Genomic DNA, 21,083 nt, shown 5'->3' on the forward strand with positions numbered 1-21,083 from the left:
CAGACTCCCTCCCTCGCTATTTTGATGACTAAATCTGGCGAGAGTGGGAAAGAGCCGTCTCACACTTAGAAGTCTTGTGGATCCCTGCCCTTTAGGGAATTAGGTGCCCCCCTCTCCCACCCACACACTGGCTAACCAAAAACTGCAGCATCCAATGAACTCTTTTTTCAGAGTAGCAGTGCGAGCCAGGTCCTAGAATGGAAACTCGTTGAGGAAAGAGGCTGTCACCTGTTTCATCTGGGTTCTTGGAATCCTGCTCTGGGAGGGGCATTCAGTAGACACTGGTGATTACTGAATGGACGCAAGGGCAGCGTTGACGAAGTCCTACACCTCTAGTACTGGATAGAAAACTCTATGGTAGCCCAATCTCCACTGGTCCCTCCCCCTTTTCTTTTCTCCCCTTCCTTCCCCCGCCGCGAGCGCTTTCCCGGCCTAATCTATTGCTCGGCGCTCGTCTCTTCTGCGTGGGTCTGCCCAAGCGTCCCATCGATCTGCTCGATCATTGCGCGCCTGCGCTTTTGGGCTGTCAGTCAGAGGCAGCGTGGGGATCTCTGGGAGCGGTTGCGACGTGCTGGGAGCTGAGGTAAAGCCGTGGCTTCTGTCCTGAGGGGCCGCGCACGAGCTGGCTGAGCCGGGTGAGCCTCGCGGTGGGGGCTGGAGACCCCCTTTCATCAGGGACTCGCCGAGCTGGGTCGAGATGGAACCAAAAGGGCAGACGGGGGTAATGAGCCCTGAAGTCCCTAGTGCGAGTCCCTGCTCCACACGGCCACGGAGCCCAGTGTCCAAACTAGAAGGGAGGTTGGGGAGCATTCGAGCCAACTATTTCGAGCAGCAGATGGAGAAACTGAATTTCGGGGTGGGGGAGTTCACACTGAGCGAGCACCAGACCTGGGACCAGACGCCCTGAGCACCATGCCCGAACTTTTTCCACCTGAGTCCTTCATTTATTCAGCCTATCTTTAGTTGTTTGGGTGCAGAGCAGTGAAATACAAGGAGATACAAGAAGGTCCCTGCCCTCAGTCAGAGCTCAGTTATGATGCCATGGCCTATCTTACCTATTTACAACCGGAGAAGGCAGTGAGTGCACTGAGGCACGTCTGAGAAGCCGGGAACACTCCCTCTAAAGCTTGGGAGGCTAGAAGATTCGTTGCCTTGATTCCCAGCACACAGCGTCGTGACAGCGACATTGAGACATTTGCTTGGCTAACATGGGTAGTTATGCTCATTACTGTTCTTACTTCCCACGGTGCCACTCTTCAGCCAGAGACTTTGAGAACAGAAATCCTAGATCCCAGTGACTTGGATTCTAATGCCACTCTGCACATGTTTGAGCTTGACTCTTACATGAGGCTGTTGTGAGGTTGGGGGATCCTCATTCCATACACACTGCGTACCTGGCATCCAACTTGGAGTACAATGATGACAACGCACAATTCCTTCTTTCAAGGAACTCACTCTTTTTTTTTTTAAGTGCTATAATTTTTTAAAATAACTTTGTTTATTTTTATGTGGTGCTGAGAATTGAACCCAGTGCCTCACACATGTGAGGCAAGCACTCTACCACTGAGCCACAACCCCAGCCCAAGGAACTCACTCTATTTTAAAGTCTTTTAAACACATATGTGCAGTAAGGCTTGTAAAGGCTGACATAATCTGCACATGGTAGAGTAGAAGCATATAGGGAAAAGGAATCCCTTCTGCCAGAGGCATGGGAAGGGTTAGGAATGGCTTTGTGGGAAGGTGATTCTTGAGCTGAATCTTACAAGCTTTGTAGTTGATTACTGGACACAGGAGAAAGGGACCCTATAAAGCAAAAATAGCATGCACCTGGGCATGGTGATATGTGCCTGCAGACCCAGCTACTGTAAATGCTGGGACAGGAGGATTTTTTTGATCTAGGAATTCTAGGATCTGTGAACTTAACCTCAGGCTCTCCTAAGAACTGAGGGTGTGAGTGATAATTTTAAATTTCACACCACCTATTGTGGCAAAACCAAAATTTAAACTCCAGTCTTTTGACTCTTAGAGTCTAGTGCATTTTTCATAATAACATCAAATGCCATGGAAGTTGTATAATGCAAGAGTGAAGGTTAGATTCCAGTGTGAGGCAATGCTTATTGAAATGGATATAATCGTATCTTCCAAGTTTGTGTGTGAGCCTTCACTTTGTGTCTTGGATATACTTGGTGTTAAGTACTGTGGTTTAGTATTGATGTATGTAGACCAAGACAGTATTATAGTAAAGGTGCACCATTATTTGACAATTTGGATTTTTTTTTCCTGAACACTGCATTTTGCACATGATTATATCATTTGTTGTAAGTCAAAGAAAACTTTTGGAGCTTGGGTTGTAGCTCAGTAGTGAAGTGCTTGTCTACCACATGTGAGGCACTGGGTTCAATCTTCAGAACCACATACAAATAAATAAATAAAATAAAGGTATTCGTCCATCTACAACTAAAAATATTTCTTTTTAATTTTCAATTTAAATCAGCAGGATTTATGCCTTTCCCTGTGCTTCTGTTCTGTGGTAGCTGCTGTAAAGAGGTTCTTTTCAAGGTAAAATTGCTTTTTTATTACCTTGACTTTGAAAAAGGAGTTAACAATTTGGATTGTTTCTGTAATTGGATTCTGCAAATCTAGGTTCACATATAAGCCTATATTTGCTGGGCACATTAGTGCACATCTGTAATCCTAGCTACTTGGAAGACAGAGGCAGGAGGATCACAAGTTTGAGGCCAGCCTGAGCAACTTATTGAGATCCTGTCTCAAAAATAACAAATAAAAAGGATTGGGGATGTAGCTCAGTGTTAGAGTATCCCTCGGTTCAATACACAGTTCCAAAAAAAAAAAAAGAATAAAGCTACAAACCTCCATTTGTGTTTACAGTGATATCTGTTATAATTAGGGAAAATGAGAATACTAGAGCATATGGATGAATTATTAGAGGAATCTTCAATCAGTTTTATACCTTTCAAACTAACATGCCTGTGTTTCTATTTTTAATTCTTGTCAAGTTTTTTAAGTGCTTTCAAGAAATAAGAATTAAAATATCATTTTTGTAAACATTTTAATAAACTTCTCCAGAATCAACTTGAGCATAACCTTCCTGTGTTTTCTAGGAAGATAGGTGTTCCCTTTATCCTGTGTACACTGTTTCTTGGCTATCTCCCTGCCATGGTACTACTAGTAGTGTATTAAAATTTAGTGAATCTGTCTTAATTGTGAATAACTCAAGGCCCAAGCCAGATATTTTTTCATTCAGATATCCCCCACTTTTACCAGTGATAGACCTGAGTGTCTGTATTGACCACAGGGTATGATAAAGATGATGATGTGTGTGTATTTTACAGTTGTGTGGTAATTAAAGTTGGAAGTGATACATCTGACATAAGTGGGTATCAGTAAACCTAAAGAAAAATGAATTAATCAATGTGTACTTTGATTTTTTGTTACATTCTTTTTTCATGTGTTTCTTTCCAGTTTATAAAAATGGAATTTCAAGCAGTAGTGATGGCTGTAGGTGGGGGATCTCGGATGACAGACCTGACTTCCAGTATTCCCAAGCCTCTGCTTCCAGTTGGGAACAAACCTTTAATTTGGTACCCATTGAACCTGCTTGAGCGAGTTGGATTTGAAGGTGAGCAATGACAGTGACACTTTGGAGTGTTTGGTCTCAGTGATTTGTTAGCATTATGAGGGTGAGGGAGGATGATTAGAGAAGACTCAGTCTTAAAGTTTGCTGGAGTCTGGCCACTTTTAAGTTAGGAACAAAGAAGTATTCTGTTGCTATGTAAAAAAGATTGAGAAGATAGTGCTAAGTGTTGTTGTTATAGAGCTGATCTCCTCAGTGATCCAAGCTGAACCTTGTAAGGTTATCAGAAAGAGCTAATTAGGACTACTTTCCTTAGCAATAGAATATATTGTGTGCCATGTAATGTATTAAGGATGGGTGTACAGAATTGAAAAAACATCTTAAGCCCTGCCCTCTAGAACTTTAAAGACCAGTGGGAAGAGTTCTTTCTACTTTTGCTTGGGTATCATAGATGCAATGCTATTAAGTAGGAAAAGGAATGTAAGACATCGGGTTTAAAAAAAGATAATGTTCAACATTGGCCCATTGAATTTAGTGTCCTATGGTTAGGTAGAACAGATCAGAACACCAGCTAGGTAAAACAAATCAGGTGCCATAATTCTGGGGCCCAGTCTCATGATCCAGTGATCATTGCATTATGAGAGTTGCCTTCCTGACACAGACCCACAGACATTTTTGTGCACTGGTCTAAATGACATTGGCGTTAAGAGATATGTTTTAGCAATTTTCTTTTTAGAGCTTGGTCTCACAGGTGGTGATTGTGACACACTTTAGCCCAGTTTAAAATATTGTACTTTCCTATAGTAACCCTTTATAGATTTGCCATCTGTAACTCTTTTTGTTTTTTACTTTTACTATACCTTTAGTTCATACTTCAGTGTGGCCTATTGTGGTATATTTAATATTTAATTTTCATTGAGGCTCACTTACAATTTGATGAGGGAGGTGCCTCCTGAACATAGAATTCTTAAGTTTTAAATAGCTAAGCCTGTTTTTCTGTCTTTATATCACAGTGGTAGGGTTTGAAACCAGGGCCTTTCACATGCTAGGCAAGCACTGTACCACTGAGGTACATCATCTCCAGCCACTGCCCCCCAATTTTTTAAGTTGGGATCTTGTTATGTTGCCTCCTCTGGCCTTGAGCTCATGATCCTCCTGCCTTAGTTTCCTAAGTAACTGGGATTACAGACTCATGGCACTATTCCTGGCATCATTTTTTTCTTATTGTTAATTATTTTATAGAGGGAAGTTAATGTAGCCCTGCTTAGCTTTTGTCTCCCTCTAAACAGAAGAATCTTGACCATATAGTTAGTAGACTGTCCCATATTTGCATGAATGGAGTATCCATCACTTTATCTACTGTACTTCAAATCTCCTTTCCAACCTTTGGAAATGCTACCTTCTCTTCAATATCCCTAACAGCATTAATCTTTCTTTGTTTATCTTGGCACCTCTCGAGGACTGTTTTATACTATAATTAATGGTATGGGAGGCTTGGTAATCTCTCCTAAGAACAGATACTGTTTCTAATTCATCTTTGTATTCTCAGCATTTTGCATATATATATAGTATGTACTAAAAAAACTATTAATTTATTTATGTACTTTGTTGTTGGGGAGTAAACCCAGGGATACTTTACCACTGAGCTATATTCCTGGTCCTTTTTATCTTTTATTTTGAGATAGGGTCTTGCTTAGTTACTTAGGGCTTCACTAAGTTGCTGAGACTGGCTTTGAACTTGCCAACCTCCTGCCTCAGCCTCCTGACCCACTGGGATTATAGGTGTACACCACACCCTGCTGTACTAAAGAAATTTTTGGTGAATACGTGGCTTATCTCAAAGGCCATCTCTTCTTTAGGTAATCATTTCCATGTTTAATTTCCCCATATTCAGTTTCTTTTCTTTTTTTTGTGGTACTGGGGATTGAATCTAGGGACATTGTAGAACTGAGCTACATCTCCAGCCCTTTTTTTCTATTTATTTATTTATTTTTATTTTGGGGGGGTACCAGGGACTGAACTGAGGAATACTCAACCCACTGAGCCACATGCCCAGCCCTGTTTTGTGTTTTATTTAGTGACAGGGTCTCACTGAGTTGCTTAGTGTCTTGCTTTTGCTGAAGCTGGCTTTGAACTTGGCATCCTCCTGCCTCAGCCTCCTGAGCTGCTGGGATTACAGGCATGCACCACTGTACCTGGCTTATTTTTCTATTTTAAAATGGTCTGTCTGAGTTGCCAAGGGTGGCCTTGAACATGCAATCCTCCTGCCTCAACTTTTCTAGTAGCTGGGTTACAGGGTATACCACTGTGACCAGGTCCATGTTTTAAAAAAAAAAAATTAAAAAAAAAATTTTTAAAGAATTTAACCTTTATTTATTAATTTGTTAAATATTTATTTCTTAGTTGTAGGTGGAGATGATATATTTATTTAATTTTATGTGATGCTGAGAATTGAACTCAGTGCCTCACGCCTGGTATGCGAGTGCTTTTTTCTCTGAGCCACAACTCCAGTCCTTAACCTTTATTTTATTTATTTTGTTTTTATGTGGTGCTGAAAATTGAACCCAGGGCCACACTCATGCTAGGCAAGCACTTTACCACTGAGCTATGCCCCAGCCCTCCGTATTTCTTTTCTGAATTCTCAGTGCTTATTTGTCCTTTATATGTTAAATATTAAATATATTAGTATTTGTTGGATAAAAGAGTGAGTGACTACATTGAGGAGAGAAAGAAAGAAGGAAGGAAGGTTAAATGGTTTTAAAGAAAAAAGAGGAAGAAAAAAAATAGAAAACAGTGATTCCAGTGAAAGGGAGGGATGATTGTGATCTGGAGCACTATCATGGAACATGTGGAAATTATTGAAGAGATGCCAAAATCAGACCACCAGATATCAGTAACATTATCTCACCAAAGATCCATGAAAAAACCCCTGATTTTCTGTCATTGTTTGATAGATAAATGGATAAGGTGAATATATCTGTTGTGTGAAAATGATTCTTATTAGATTCATTTAATCCTCAGTGCAGCAGTAATGGCTACCTGGTAAGAAGTTGGGGTAACTATTTGTACTGAATGAAGATTTAAGATTACATTTATGTTTTGTTGAATGGTCTTGTGAATTCTTTACATCCACAAAAAGTGGTGTACAGTATATTAATGTAGGTATGAATCATACAGACCTAAGGGTTGTTTTTTTTGTGGGGGGGGTACTGGGGAGTGACTCCAGGGGCGCTTAACTGCTGAGCCACATTTCCAGACTATTTTTGTATTTTATTTAGGAACAGGGTCTCACTAAGCTACTTAGGGCCTCGCTAATTGTTGAGACTGGCTTTGAACTTGCGATCTTCCTGCCTCAGCCTCCTGAGCTGCTGGGATTAGAGGCATGTGCTACCAAGCCTGGTCAGACCTGAGGGGGTTTTTTGTTGTTGTTGCTGTTGTTTTTTGTGGTGCTGGGGATTGAACCCAGGGCCTTGTTCGTGGAAGGCAGGCACTCTACCAACTGAGCTATATCCCCAGCCCCCTAGACCTGAATTTGATCTTCATTTCATTGCATCCTGAGTAAAGTCACTTAAAGTCTTTCAGTCCATGGTTCCTCTTGTGTGTGTTGTGTGGGGGGGTACTGAGGATTGACCCCAGGGCCTTATGTATGCTAAACATACACTCTGATACAGAGCTACATTTCCAGCAATCCCCTCCCCTTTTTCTTAAATTTTGTGTTGAGACAGTTTAAGTTGCCCAGCCTAGCTTCAAACTTGTGATCCCTCATCTCAGCCTCCCAAGTAGGTGGGATTACAAGTGTGTGCCAAAAGCTTCTGGCAGATTTCTTCATTTTAAAAGTGAGATTGTTGTAAGAATTAATGGAAAGAATTCATGTAAGACACACTGAAAAGGCTCAGTAATATAGTTATTATTACACCTAGAAACAGACCATAGCCAATTGAAGTAGTGAAATTGATATCTAGATGAATGAGTTTTTGCATTTTTCCTTCTTTTTTCTTTCATGCTATAGAAGTCATTGTGGTTACAACCAGGGATGTCCAAAAGGTTTTATGTGCAGAATTCAAGATGAAAATGAAGCCAGATATTGTGTGCATTCCTGATGAAGCTGACATGGGAACTGCAGATTCTCTGCGCTACATATATCCAAAACTTAAGGTGAAAAATTATTTATTTTACTGTTTATTGAAAATAAATAATATTTTATTTTTCCAGTTATTACAGTTTATAATTTTTTTTAAAAAATATGGTCTTACATCACATACTTTGTTGCCTATATATTCTTCAACTGCTCTTTGTTTTGATTTAGACATTTAATTGTCACAGTCTGTGCTTTTCAAGTAGTAATACATCTTTATTAAAAAAAAAAATAGACGTGGGCTTGGAGACACACACCTTTAATTCTTAGCTATTCAGGAGACTTAGGCAGGGGGATTACAAGTTTAAGGTCAGCCTGGGCAATTTACTGAGACCCTGTCTCAAAATAAAATTTTAAAAGGACTGGAGGTGCCAGACACAGCGGCTCATGCCTTAATCCCAGCGGCTTGGGAGGCTGAGGCAGGAGGATCACAAGTTCAAAGCAGCTCAGCAACTTAGCAAAGCCCTGAGCAACTCGGTGAAACCCTGTCTCTACATAGAAGATTAAAAGGGTTAGGGATGTGGTTCAGTGGTTAAGTGTCCCTGGGTTCAATTCTGGTACTTAAAAAAAAAAAGGACTGGAAGTGTAGTTCAGTGGTAAAGCGTTTATCTACCATGTGAGAGTAAAACATTTGCTATCATTTAATCCGTAGTACTTCAGGGCAGACATTGAGGAGAAGGCTGAGGGTTGTGGCTTGATGGTAGAACACTTGCCTAGTATGCAAAAGGCCCTGGGTTCAACCTTAGCACTGCAAAAAAGGACATATATTTCAAATGTACTTCAAAAGTTTCTATTTATATTCAGTTCATGAAATGCAAAATTAATATATGGCAATAAAAATCAGAGCAGCAGTTGACTCTGTAGGTAGGAAATTGACCAGAAAGAAGCAGGAAGAAATTTTTTAAAATTCTATAGATCTCTCATGTGATATTTAAAGTTTTAGTCTCTTTTGATTAAGAAACTAACAAGAGTACATGCATAGGAGAACAGTGTCCCCAGTGGTTTATATTCTATAAGCTGAGAATTATGGAATTGTTCTAAAATTGATGTCCTTTAGAAAAATTTCAGCTTTTGTGATATTGTTATATATTTTGAATTGGGAGAACAAAAGCAAGACTTTCTCCTGCAATTGCTGATGACTACAAACAGATGTGTTAATATTTTTAACCTACCTTTGTACTAAAGAACAAAAAATTAATGCAGATATGTATATGCACCCAACCTTTTATTGGAGAATAGCTTGCCCAGAGCAAAATGCACAAATACTAAGTATACAGTTCGATAAGTTTTGACAAGTATATGCACCCAGTTTACTATCACCCAAATCTAGAACAGTTCCATCACCCCTAAGGTTCATGTGCTTTTCACTAGTCATTCTCCCATTTGGAGAGTCCAGCTGCTATTTTGTCTCTATCACTGTATGTTAGTTTTGTTTGTTAATGAACTTCATGTAAATAGAATTATGTAATTTTGTTCTGACTTTTGTTTAACATAGTATTTTTCAGATTCATTCACATTTTATTGAAGGTATAACTAATTCATTCCTTTCTGCTACTGAGTAGTGTTCTACTGTTTTTGTTTTTGTTTTTTTAATCTCTTCTGTTGACAGTCATTTGGGTTTGTTTCTAATTTTGACTATTATGAATACAGCTATCATGAACATTGTTCTGCAAGTCTTTCTGTGAAAATATTCTAGGTTGTAGGGTTTACTTTGTTAAAAGCTATCAGTTTTCCAAAGTGGTTTTATTATTTTACACATATGTTAACACTACATAAAAGTTTCATTTGCTTCACATTTTCAAAACTTAGTGCTGTCAGTCTTTTTAATTTTAACTATTCCTAGTGGATATGTATGTAGTGACTTCTTATTGTGGTTTTAACTTGCATTCCCTGATAGTAATGATACTGACCACTTTTTCATGTGTGTGTTGACCATTTGTATATATGAAGTGTCTGTTCAAAGCATTTGCCTATTTTTAAATTGGGCCGTTTGCCATTTTATTATTGATTATAGGGGAATTCTTTTTTTTTTTTTTTTAAGAGAGAGAGTGAGCGAGAGAATTTTTTAATATTTATTTTTTAGTTTTCGGCAGACACAACATCTTTGTTTGCATGTGGTGCTGAGGATCGAACCAGGGCCGCACGCATGCCTGGCGAGCGTGCTACCGCTTGAGCCACATCCCCAGCCCCTTATGGCTTGTCTTATCTCTTTATTACTGGTTTCTTTAGATGATCAAAAGTTTTAAATGTTGATGAAATCCAAGTTACTGATTTTCCTCCTCTTTTTTTGGTACTAGGGATTGAACTCAGGGGCATTTTACCACCAAGCCACATCCCCAGCCCTTTTTATGTTTTATTTTGAAAAAGAGTCTCACTCACTAAGTTACTTAGGGCCTCTCTAAATTGCTGAGACTTGCTTTGAATTTGTAATCCTCCTGCCTCAGCCTCCCAAGCTGCTAAATTATAGGCATGTGCCACTCACTGTGCCCAGTTATTTCTGATTTTTTTCTTTAGTGATTATTTTTCTTTAGTGACTATTACCTTTTTGTACTGGGGATTGAACCTTGGGATGCTCTACCACTGAGCCACACCCACCGAGACCCTTCTATTTTTACTTTGACAGGATCTCAGTAAGTTGCTGAGGCTAGTCTCAACCTTGCAATACTTCTGCCTCAGCCTCCCGAGTCACTAGGATTACAGGCACGTGCCACAATACCCGGAAATTATTGCCCTTTGTGTCCCAAGAAATCCTTGTCTATCTGAAGTTTGTGGAGATATTCTTTTACTTTACTTCTAAAAATGTTGTAAATTTGGCTTTTACATTTAGATATATGACCTGTCTTGGTTTAATTTTTAAGTGATCCTGAGGTAGGGATAATATTCCACATGGATATTCAGTTGCATCAACACCATTTGTTTAAAAGACTTTGCTTTTCTTCATTGAATTACATTGGTGTCTTAGTTGAAAATCAGTTAACCATTTATGTGCAGTCTGTTTCTGTCCTCTGTTTTGTTCCATTGATTATTTGTCTATCTTCTCTTCAGTACCACTGTCTTGATTATATTAACTTTACAGTATGTCATAAAATCAGGTAGTATAAATCTACGAACTTTTTTTTTTTTTAAATATTTATTTATTTATTTTTTTAGTTATCGGCAGACACAACAACTTTGTTGGTATGTGGTGCTGAGGATCGAACCCGGGCCGCACGCATGCCAGGCGAGCACGCTACCGCTTGAGCCACATCTCCAACCCCAATCTACGAACTTTTTAAAAAAATATTATTTTGGCTTAATTCCTTTGGATTTCCATGTAAATTTTAGAATTATTTTCTGTAAAGAAGCATTCTTGGGGCATGGGTTATGGCCCAGTGGTGAAATACTTGCCTGGCATGTGTGGGGGGACTGGGTTTGATCCTCAGCACCACATAAAAATAAATAAAATAATGGTGTTGTGTATATCTACAGCTAAAAAAAAAAATTGGGAATTAAAAAAAAAAAAAGAAGCCTTCTTAGATTTTGATTGGAAGTATATTGAACCTATAGATTAATTTGGAGAGATTTAATGTTGTGAATCTTCCAATCTTTCAATATTGTGTGTGTATATTTAAGTTTCTTTTACTTTTTTTCATTGTATAATGTGTGGAGAATTTGAACACGTCCTAGTAAATTTTTGTTTGTTTATTGCATTACTGGGGAATGAACCCAATATGTTCTATCACTGAGTTACATCCCTAGACCTTTTTCTTTTTTACTTGAGATAGGGTTTCACTAAGTTGCTAATGAGTGGCCTCAAATTTGAGAACATCCTGCCTCAGCCTCCCAGGTTACTGGGATTATAGGTGTGCACATTGTGCCCAAGTCACAAATTTATTTTAGGTAAATGCTTTTAGTGATATTGTAACTGGTATTTTTAAAATTCCATCTTTCAATTGTTTGTTGCTTGTATATAGAATGTGATTTTATTTATTTATTTATTTATTTTTTGTATTTTGACCATGTATCTTGTGACTCTGTTATAATATAGATTCTCTTAGGATTTTCTACATACATCATCATTTTTCTTCAGATAAAATGAGTAGTATGTTTTCCTTTTTAATTAATCTTTTTTTCCCCCTATTGCCCTGGTCAGAACCTCCAGTGCAATGTATATAGGCATTTCCACTCAAAATTTTAACCTCTCTTTTTGCATTTTTATGTTTCTATCCAACTGAGTTTTGGTGTTTTTGATTAAAGAGAAAATTTCCAATACTGTTAGAGTCAAGATTTCTGGAGTGTAGCTGCTTATTTGTTTAGGGAAGAATGGGGAGTTACCTTAGGATAATAAGAAGAGGATTCTGTTCTTTCACAAGAATTGATGCAGGTTTACTAAGGAACTTAGGATTTTTTTTTTAATTTAAAAAAATTGTGGTAAATATACATAACAAAATTTACCATTTTAATTATTTTAAAATGTACATTATAGTGGAATTGAATACATTCATAATATTACACAACTATTATCACCATCCATCTCAATAACTTTAATCTTATAAAACTGAAAGTATATTCATTAACCATTCCCCCCCCCCAGTCCTGGCAGCTACCATGCTACTTAATGTTTTTATGATTTCTGATTTTTCTACCTCATGCAAGTGGAAATTATACAGTATTTTTTCTTTTTGTGACTAGTTTATTTTATTTAGTAAAACATCCTCAAGGTTCATTCATATTGTAGAACATTACAGATTTTTCTTCCTTTTTAAGACTGTATAATATTCCATTGTATGGGTATGCCACATTTTTGCTTATCCATATATCCGTCAGGGGACATTGGGATGCTTCCCTGTTTTGGGCTATTGTGAATAATCCTGCTCTGAACATGGATGTTCAAATATCTCTTTGAGATTCTGCTTTCAGAAAGTTCTCTTAGGTATATACCCAGAAATGGAATTGCTAGGTTATATAGGTAATTGTGTGTGTGTGTGTGTGTGTAGGAACAATGTATTATTTTGCATACAGATGTACAATTTTTTATTCTTACCAATAGTGCATATGGATTCCAATTTCACTACCATCCTTGCCAATGCTTGTTATTTGTCTCTCTCTTTTATTTTTTTTTTTTTTTAATAAAAGTTGTCATCTTAATGGGTACAAAGTAGCATCTTGTTTTGATTGGCAAAGAGTTTAGGATTTTTAGTGATCTTCCCAGTAGCTATTTTAGCTACTATCTAGAAGTTATGGATGAAGGTATAAACTCTCTTTGCTCCCTAATCCCTAAATCTTAGAAATTTTATTTTTCCTCTAACCTGGAATTAGAGATCCTGGGAATTCCATGCAAATGAGTTCCTCCAGCTCTTGACTGGGAAGTGATAAGCAGCAACTATTAATAGAAGAACTACCAAAAAGACATTTTATTCTTGAAGTTGTTGCCTTCTTACAACTTATTTATTTATTTATTTTTTAATTTTTTGGTACTGGGCACTGAACCCAGGGGGTGCTTTACCACTGAGCTACATCCCCAGCCCAGTCTTTTTTTTTGGGGGGGGGGGGAACACAATCTCACTAAGTTACTGTGTATTTTACTAAGCTGTGAGGCTTGCCTTGAATTTATAATCCTCCTGCCTCAGCTTCCTGAGTCATTATGCTTACAGGCATGCACTGCTGCACTCAGCTCTTCTTAAAACTTTGATCATTTACTCCTTCCACTTTCACTGGCACCTAATATCTAAGTTCTTGTATCCAGTCTCATTTATTTTCCTCCCTTTTTTTCTTTGCTTCCACATCATTTATACAGCATCTTTATAAATAATCTGGGCCTTCTTCTAGTCTATGACTTTGGTCAGCAAGTCTTGCTCTCTTTACTTGGTTTTACCTATCAGAGGGCTGCTGAAATCCTGGCTTCACATCACCTTGCCTTCCAACCTAGAATAGAAGGCAACAAAGTTAACCTGTGGAGATTACCAAATACCTGTCAAGAACAAAGTAAAACCCAAGCTAATCCCAAACTCAGAACTGTCTGGTTGGGATCAATGTAAACTTTTAGGAAGGGAGTAGAAAGGCACAAAAAAGTGGAGAAAATTGAGACAGCTTCAGAAGGCAATTTGCTGAGGGATGTCAGATGTCTCTCTGAAAGAGAAAGTTGTACCCACAAGCTGTGCCATGGTTTAAAAGAAACGGCCCTTTGAACCCATTGAGTTCTCTTTCCCTTTGCCCATAAAAGAGCTTCCTAAACATTTGGAGGCTCTTTTGGTCTGTTTTCAGTATGATTTCAGGTAACATAAGTTTAGGGCTTATTACCTTTTATCTTTATCTACTTCCTGAACTCCCCGAATATTAATGTGAGGTTATCCTGTTTAGTTTCTTTATTGTCTTAGAGAAAGACCAGAGTGATATATTCATTTTATTTGGCTTTTTAAGTTTTTTTTTTTTTTTTTGATGGTACTTAGGATTGAATCCAGGGTGCTGTACTACTGAGCTACATTTGCAGCCCTTTTTTTAATCTTTTTTGAGATGTTGCCAAGGCTAACATCAAACTTACAGTCTGCCTTCCTTAGCCTCCCAAGTCACTGGGATTACAGGCGTGCATCACTACACCCAGCTAAAATACATTTTAATTTATAATCTTCTTTTTTTACATTGCATTTTCTAAATGTAGTGCAGTCCTACTCGTATATAGAAACCCCCTTCATATTTACTTATAGGATATTGAAGCTGGATACCATGTTTGCTAACATTTTTTCAACTAAAGGACATATCTCATTTGGGATTATTTTTCTGGCACGATTTTCTGCTTCATTTTGCTGTATCTTAACACCACAGTTTTACTGATTTATTGGTTCTCACTTTTTATTTCAGCTGTCCAAACTTTTCCCTGACTTATCAAGAGAGATTATTGGTTCATTCATTCTCCCAGGCCCTGGGTGAGTGAGCTCTATTCTTACAACTGGAATTAATAACAGATATTCTTGGATTTCATATTTTCTTCATTATAGTGTTTCATATATGGACTCATTAATTTAGGATATATGTATTTACAGTCAAATCATAATAATAAACCAGTTGTAAATAGTTCCTGCTTTAACTTTTTTTTTTTTAACATTTATTTTTTTTAGTTTTAGGTCGACACAATATCTTTATTTTGTTCTTATGTGGTGCTGAGAATCAAACCCAGTGCTTCACGCATGCTAGGCGAGGGCGCTACCACTTGAACCACATCCCCAGCCCTCCTGCTTTAACTTTTTATTATGGGAATTTTTAAATATAAACAGAACATTGCCCATGTATTTATCATCCAGCCTTATAAGTTAACAACCAATAGCAAATCTTATCCCACCCAATTTGCTTTCCTTTTTTTTGTTTGTTTGTGGTGTCAGGGATTAAACTCAGGACCTCATGCATACTAGGTAAGCACTGTACCCCCAAGCTAACCCAGCCCCCCTCCCATGTTTTTTGAAGCAAATCCCAGACATCATATTATTTTATCTTTTTTTAATATTTATTTTTTAGTTGTAGTTGGACACAAATCTTTATTTTATTTATTTTTATGTGGTGCTAAGGATCGAACCCAGGGCCTCACACGTGCTAGGCAAGTGCTCTACTGCTGAGCCACAATCCCAGCCCCATATTATTTTATCTTATCTGTATATTTTTCAGAATATATTGCTAACATGAGGGCTTTAAAAAAACTATCACATCCAAAAGATTAAAAATCAAATAAATAATAATTCTTTGGTATCATGAAATACCCAATCAGTGTTAGAGTTTCCAGTTGCTTTATAAATATAAACATGTTGTTTAATGTTAACTCAAGAAGTGAAAAGGACTACCCGTTATAATTGGTTGAAATGTCTCTTAAGCCTCTTAACTCATGGATTTTCCTTTCTTCTTACTCTTTTTTCCTTTATAATGTGTTTGTTAAAGAAACTGGGTCTTTTTAAAAATTTTTTTTATATATATCTTCACTTTTATTTATTTATTTTTATGTGATGCTGAGGATCGAACCCAGGGCCTCACGCATGCAAGGAAAGCACTCTACCGCTGAGCCACAACCCCAGCGCCCCCCCCATACTGGGTCTTTTTGTCTTGTACAGTTTTCCAGTCTGCATTCAGTTGATTGCAAAACTGTGATATTATTTAATAAGTGTTTATCTCAGTATATTTTCTGTAAATTGGTAGTTGGACCCGGAGGCTTGTGTAAATTTAGGTTTGAGTTTTTTTTGGCAAGACTGCTTCATAGGTGGTGGTGTGGTTTTCCATCTGGAGGCACGTAATTGAGGTGGTTGCCTTTCTTTTCGTGATGTGAGCAGCTGTTAGTGATCATTGCCAACAGTCCCTGTTTCTTGTCTCCCAAGTCATTTGACCATCTGAGTTTGCATCTCTCTTCTTTCTGTTACTTTGCCTCAAACCCTTTTTATGTTTCTTTTTTTCTTTTTTTAATTTTAGGATTGTATTCCTTTTTACATTCCATTTCCCCGAAGGCATTGTGGATTGTTTTATTTGCCCTTGTATTCTTCCTAGTTTTACTTATTTCTGAAGTGATTTTTTTCTTTTATTTCTAATTCACCTCACTTCTAACTTTTCCTTTTTTTAAAAAAAAATTTAACTATAGATGTACACAATATTTTATTTTTTATTTATATATTTTTTTGATGTGGTGCTGAGGTTCAAACCCAGGGCCCCACACATGTGAGGCGAGCGCTCCACCACTGAGCCACAACCATAGCCCCTTACTTCTAACTTTTCTAATTCATATTTATGTTATGGTTTTATGCTTTATTTTGTTTTTTTACTTTAGGTTATTTTGAAATATTAGTCTCTAGATTTTATCTGTTTTATGGGCTTGTCTTTCTCATGTATTTTCAATGTCTCTAGGAATATTATTCCAAACTTCATCATTATTTTTTTAATAATAACTTTGTATGGGATTTGAATATAATCTTTTTCTAATTTTTGTCTGAAACTGGTTTTCCTAAATTTTTCAAAGGTAAAGGTGAGGTCTTCCTCAGAAATTAGAATTGATTTTTTGTGTGTATCATAAAATAGACATACAATTTTATTTTGTGTTTTATTTATTAATAGTTTGTTAGTCTTGTACTCTATACTGAATAGTTCATTCATTCCCTCCATTGATCTGTGATGTCCTGGATACATATAGTATATATTTGTATGTTTGGGGACTCTATTTTGTTCCACTGAGCTATTTGTCTTTCTCTACACTGACACCATAGTCATTTACTCTCATTTTTATAATAATTCTTAATATTGGTAGAGTCCTTCACTTATCTCATTGTTCTTCTTAAGGAAGTATCTTATCTATACTTTGTTCTTTTGTAGAACAAACAACTTGAAAATACTAAAAATACTTAAAAAAATACTTAAAAATACTAAGGATCACACTTATATATTTTATAGAACTTGAAAGTTCTTGGGCTGGGGATGTGGCTCAAGCGGTAGCGCGCTCGCCTGGCATGCGCCGGGTTCTATCCTCAGCACCACATATAAACAAAGATGTTGTGTCCGCTGAAAAACTAAAAAAATAAATATTTAAAAAAAAAAAAGAAAGAAAGTTCTACACAGAACTTTTGGAATTTTCACCAGAGTTGCATTAAATCTATGCATAAATTGAGGGCATACTGGCACCTTTAATACTGAGTCTTCCTAAAGCCATATATATATAGTGTATATCTCCATTTATTTCAGTCTTCTTTAATATCTTTCAGTAATGTTTTAGAATTTACTTCTTAAAAATCTTGGGCTGAGGTGTAGCTCAATGGTAGAGCACTTGTCTAAAATGCATAAAGCTTGGGGTTGATTCCCAGTTCCAGGAAGGAAGGAAGGAAGGAGGGAGGGAGGGAGGAGTAAATTAGGGCTGGGAATGTAGTTCAGTGGTAGTAGAATTCATGCTTACAAGGCACAAGGCCATGGGTTCAGTCTCCAGCACAACAAATAATAATAATAATAATAATGATAGCTATATGTATATCTTTTGTTAGATTTATTCCCAGATTGTATTTTTTATTAGTATGTATATGTATAGTGTGTGTTTTTATATATATATGTATACACATACACACACACACACATACATACACACATATCTTAAAGAATCAAAAGTTCTACAAGACTTATAGTCAGGAACAAAGGTGTTCTGCACTATCCATCCTAACTCTTGCTTTCTGTTCCTCAGAGGCAACTACTTTCAGATCTGTTTTTTCTTTCTTTAATTTTGGATAATTTTGGATGCAGTGCTTTCCCTTTCTTTCTTGTAAATTCAGACTGTATTTGGAATAATTTTTTGATATGTTTTATCCAAAATTCTTAAGTATTTGTAACAGAATTTTTGCATTATCTTAATCCACCAATTTTCCAACATCAGACCCTTCAGGCTGACTTCTTTAAGTGCATGGTTTTATTTAACTCCCAACAACACTGAGGTAGATACAATCTTTATCCCTGTTTTACAAGTGGGAAAAAGTAGGCCTCAGAAAGCTCAAGTAGTTTGCTTCACGTTCAGGTTGAAAGACAATGCTGTAGATGCCAAAGTCTCAGTAAATGCATTGAATAACCACTGACTGAAAGAATAATGTCTGCTAGATACAGCCAAATGGCACATGTTTTAGTGGAAATTTAACTTTTACTTGAGTGCAATAGTAGAGTTGGTAAGAGACATTGTAGTTAGGAGGGCACCAAGTGCCCTCTAGAGGAGCATCAGGAAACACTGCTTGGATCTGCTTATTGAAGAAGGAGCCCTTTATAAACGTGACTTTCAAATTGAGTCTTGCAAAATAGGAATTTGTAGTGCTGGAGATGTGAGGAGGGATAAACCTTCCTAGTGGGGATAGGATAGAATAATTCTTCAGAAAGCATGAAATTTTTGAAAGAACTTGTACTTTAATAGTTGAAGAATTCTACAAAGCTGAAATATCAGGGGATTATTATTATTATTTCTTAAAGAGGAAAAGCTTTGTTAGAAAGTGAAAAGTGAGGTTGTGGCTTAGTAGTAGAGTGCTTGCCTAGCACATGTGAGGCACTAGGTTCAATCCTCAGCACCACATAAAAATAAATAAAAATAAAGGCATTGTGTCCACCTATAACTAAAAAGATACAAATAAAGAAAGTGAAAATTAAAGACAAGTATTCTAAAGAATGCAGGCTCTCTAGAACAAAATTCATCAGCTTTATTGTTTTTAGAAGTTAAACTATTTGGGAGGGAGGGAATGGCAGAATGATAATGGGGGTTTTGAGAAACAACAGACTTTGCATTGCAATAATAGCTGATTGTTCACATAAGATCTCTCTCTGTATACTCTTGAGCACTTCTGTTGATACTTAAATTTGCTAAAACTTTATAAATTAGTGCATGAGAAATTATTACTTTAGAACCTTAATTTCTATTCTTAGAGACTGCCTAAACTAGGGAGTTTATTTATTAGCTGATTGTGATCAAGACGATATAATTTTTATTTTCCTTGGGGTTACCTAAAACATTTGCTCTGAAGATCATGAGGGAGATCTTTCATATTTACTATGTATACCTGAATTTCTAATCTACCTTGAAAGGTAAATGGTATTATTATGCTTTGTTGTTGAGAAATTTGATAATCAGAGAGCTTAAATAACCTGCCCTAAATCCCACACCTGATTAGTTGCTGATCCAGAGCTAGATCTCATCTCTTAGTTTTGAGTTGCATTTGTACATCTTGGAATCTTTTTAAAAAATATTTTTAAGCTATACATGGACACAATATCTTTTTTTTTATAACCTTATTTTATTTATTTTATGTGGTGCTGAGGATCAAACCCAGTGCCTCAGATATGTTAGGCAAATACTCTACCAACTGAACTACAGCCCCAGCCCCAGACACAATATCTTTATTTTGTTTATTTATTTTTACATGGTGCTAAGGATCAAACCCAGTGCCTCACATGTGCAGGGCAAGTGCTCTGCCGCTGAGCTACAACCCGAGCCCCATCTTAGAATCTTGTAGAATTTTATGTGTAGATTAGATAATTGCACGTATATATACAAGTCTTTTTCAGTATACAGTTCAGTGGTTCTATTATATGTAGAGTTAGTTTGTTTCGTTTTTTGCTCTTGGGATTGAACCCAGGTCCTTGTGCATGCTATTCAAGTGCTTCTACCACTGAGCTACATCTGCAGCCCAGCACTCTTAATTATTTTTTTTTATTTTTATTGTTGGTTGTTCAAAACATTACATAGTTCTTGATATATCATATTTCACACTTTGATTCAAGTGGGTTATGAACTCCCATTTTTACCCCGTATACAGATTGCAGAATCACATCAGTTACACATCCATTGATTTACATATTGCCATACTAGTGTCTGTTGTATTCTCAGCACTCTTAATTAAATATATTTCTTTTTAAAACTAGCAAATAATTCTTCCAGTTGGACTCATGCAATGTCCTTCTCTTTAAAAGTGCAGCTGTAGCTTCTTGGTATCTTTCTCTAAGTGGAGTGAATTCTGGTCTTGAAGTAAGACTTTCTATTCTGTGTCTAGGGCCATGTGAACAAGAAGCCAGAGCTGCCTGACTCCTTCAACATTGAGCCCTATCCACATTAGAGCTGTTCCTTTGACTTCTTTCCATCCTTCCTTCTTCCTTCCTTCCTTCCTTCCTCCTTCCTCCCTCCCTTCCTTTCCTTTCCTTTCCTTTCTTTCCTTTCTTTTCCTGGGTATCAAACCCAGGGCCTTAAGCATACAATGCAAGCCCTCTGTCATTAAGCCACACCATCAACTGATCCTCTGTTTGATGTAATTAAGGCGCTTATTTTTTAGATACATGTGTAGAGAGCAGGTTAGTGGGGTTTATTTAAGAGACTTATGTAGACTAAATCTATAAGAGTCCTGCAGCCTATGTGTAAAACACTTATAGTTCAGTTCTTATTGCTTCTCTTAATTTAGAAATGGCAGAGTTGAGGCTGCAGTTGTAGCTCAGTGGTAGAGCACTTGCCTAGCATGTGTGAGGCACTGGGTTTGAGCCTTAGCACCACATTTAAAAAATTAATAAATAAAGGTATTGCGTTCATCTACAACTAAAAAAATTTTTTTTAATTAAAAAAATAAAGATAGAAAAAGTGGCCGAGTTGAGGGCTGAGATATAGCTCAGTGGTAGAGTGCTTACCTAGCATGCATGGTAAGGTTGTGGGTTTAATCCCCAGCACTGGGGAAAAAAAAAAGAAAGAAAAAGAAGGAAATGGCAGAGTTTATCATTCTCTGTTTAATCAAGGTAGGAATCTTTCTTTGGCCTCAGGCCTGTCTCAGTTTCACAAGCCAGAAAATAGGGATAATGATGCCAAAACACTGGTTGTTAGAGGTTTAGTTGTTTAAGTCCTTTGATGTAGAAAAA

General features: G+C 37.1%; 1 protein-coding gene across 1 annotated transcript in view; it reads left to right on the forward strand.

The window, feature by feature from the left end:
- The first annotated feature begins 554 nt into the window (after positions 1–554).
- Eif2b3 (eukaryotic translation initiation factor 2B subunit gamma) overlaps positions 555–21,083 on the forward strand; it is a 104,751-nt gene continuing 84,222 nt past the window's right edge. The window contains exons 1-4 of the mRNA XM_048782694.1: positions 555–635; positions 2,495–2,559; positions 3,484–3,640; positions 7,605–7,750. Of these exons, the coding sequence (XP_048638651.1) occupies positions 2,503–2,559; positions 3,484–3,640; positions 7,605–7,750 (360 nt within the window). The 5' untranslated portion in view covers positions 555–635; positions 2,495–2,502. The remainder of the gene's footprint in view (positions 636–2,494; positions 2,560–3,483; positions 3,641–7,604; positions 7,751–21,083) is intronic.

This window comes from Marmota marmota, unplaced genomic scaffold (assembly GCF_001458135.2).
Source record: "Marmota marmota marmota unplaced genomic scaffold, marMar, whole genome shotgun sequence".
In the NCBI taxonomy this organism is placed as follows: domain Eukaryota; kingdom Metazoa; phylum Chordata; class Mammalia; order Rodentia; family Sciuridae; genus Marmota; species Marmota marmota.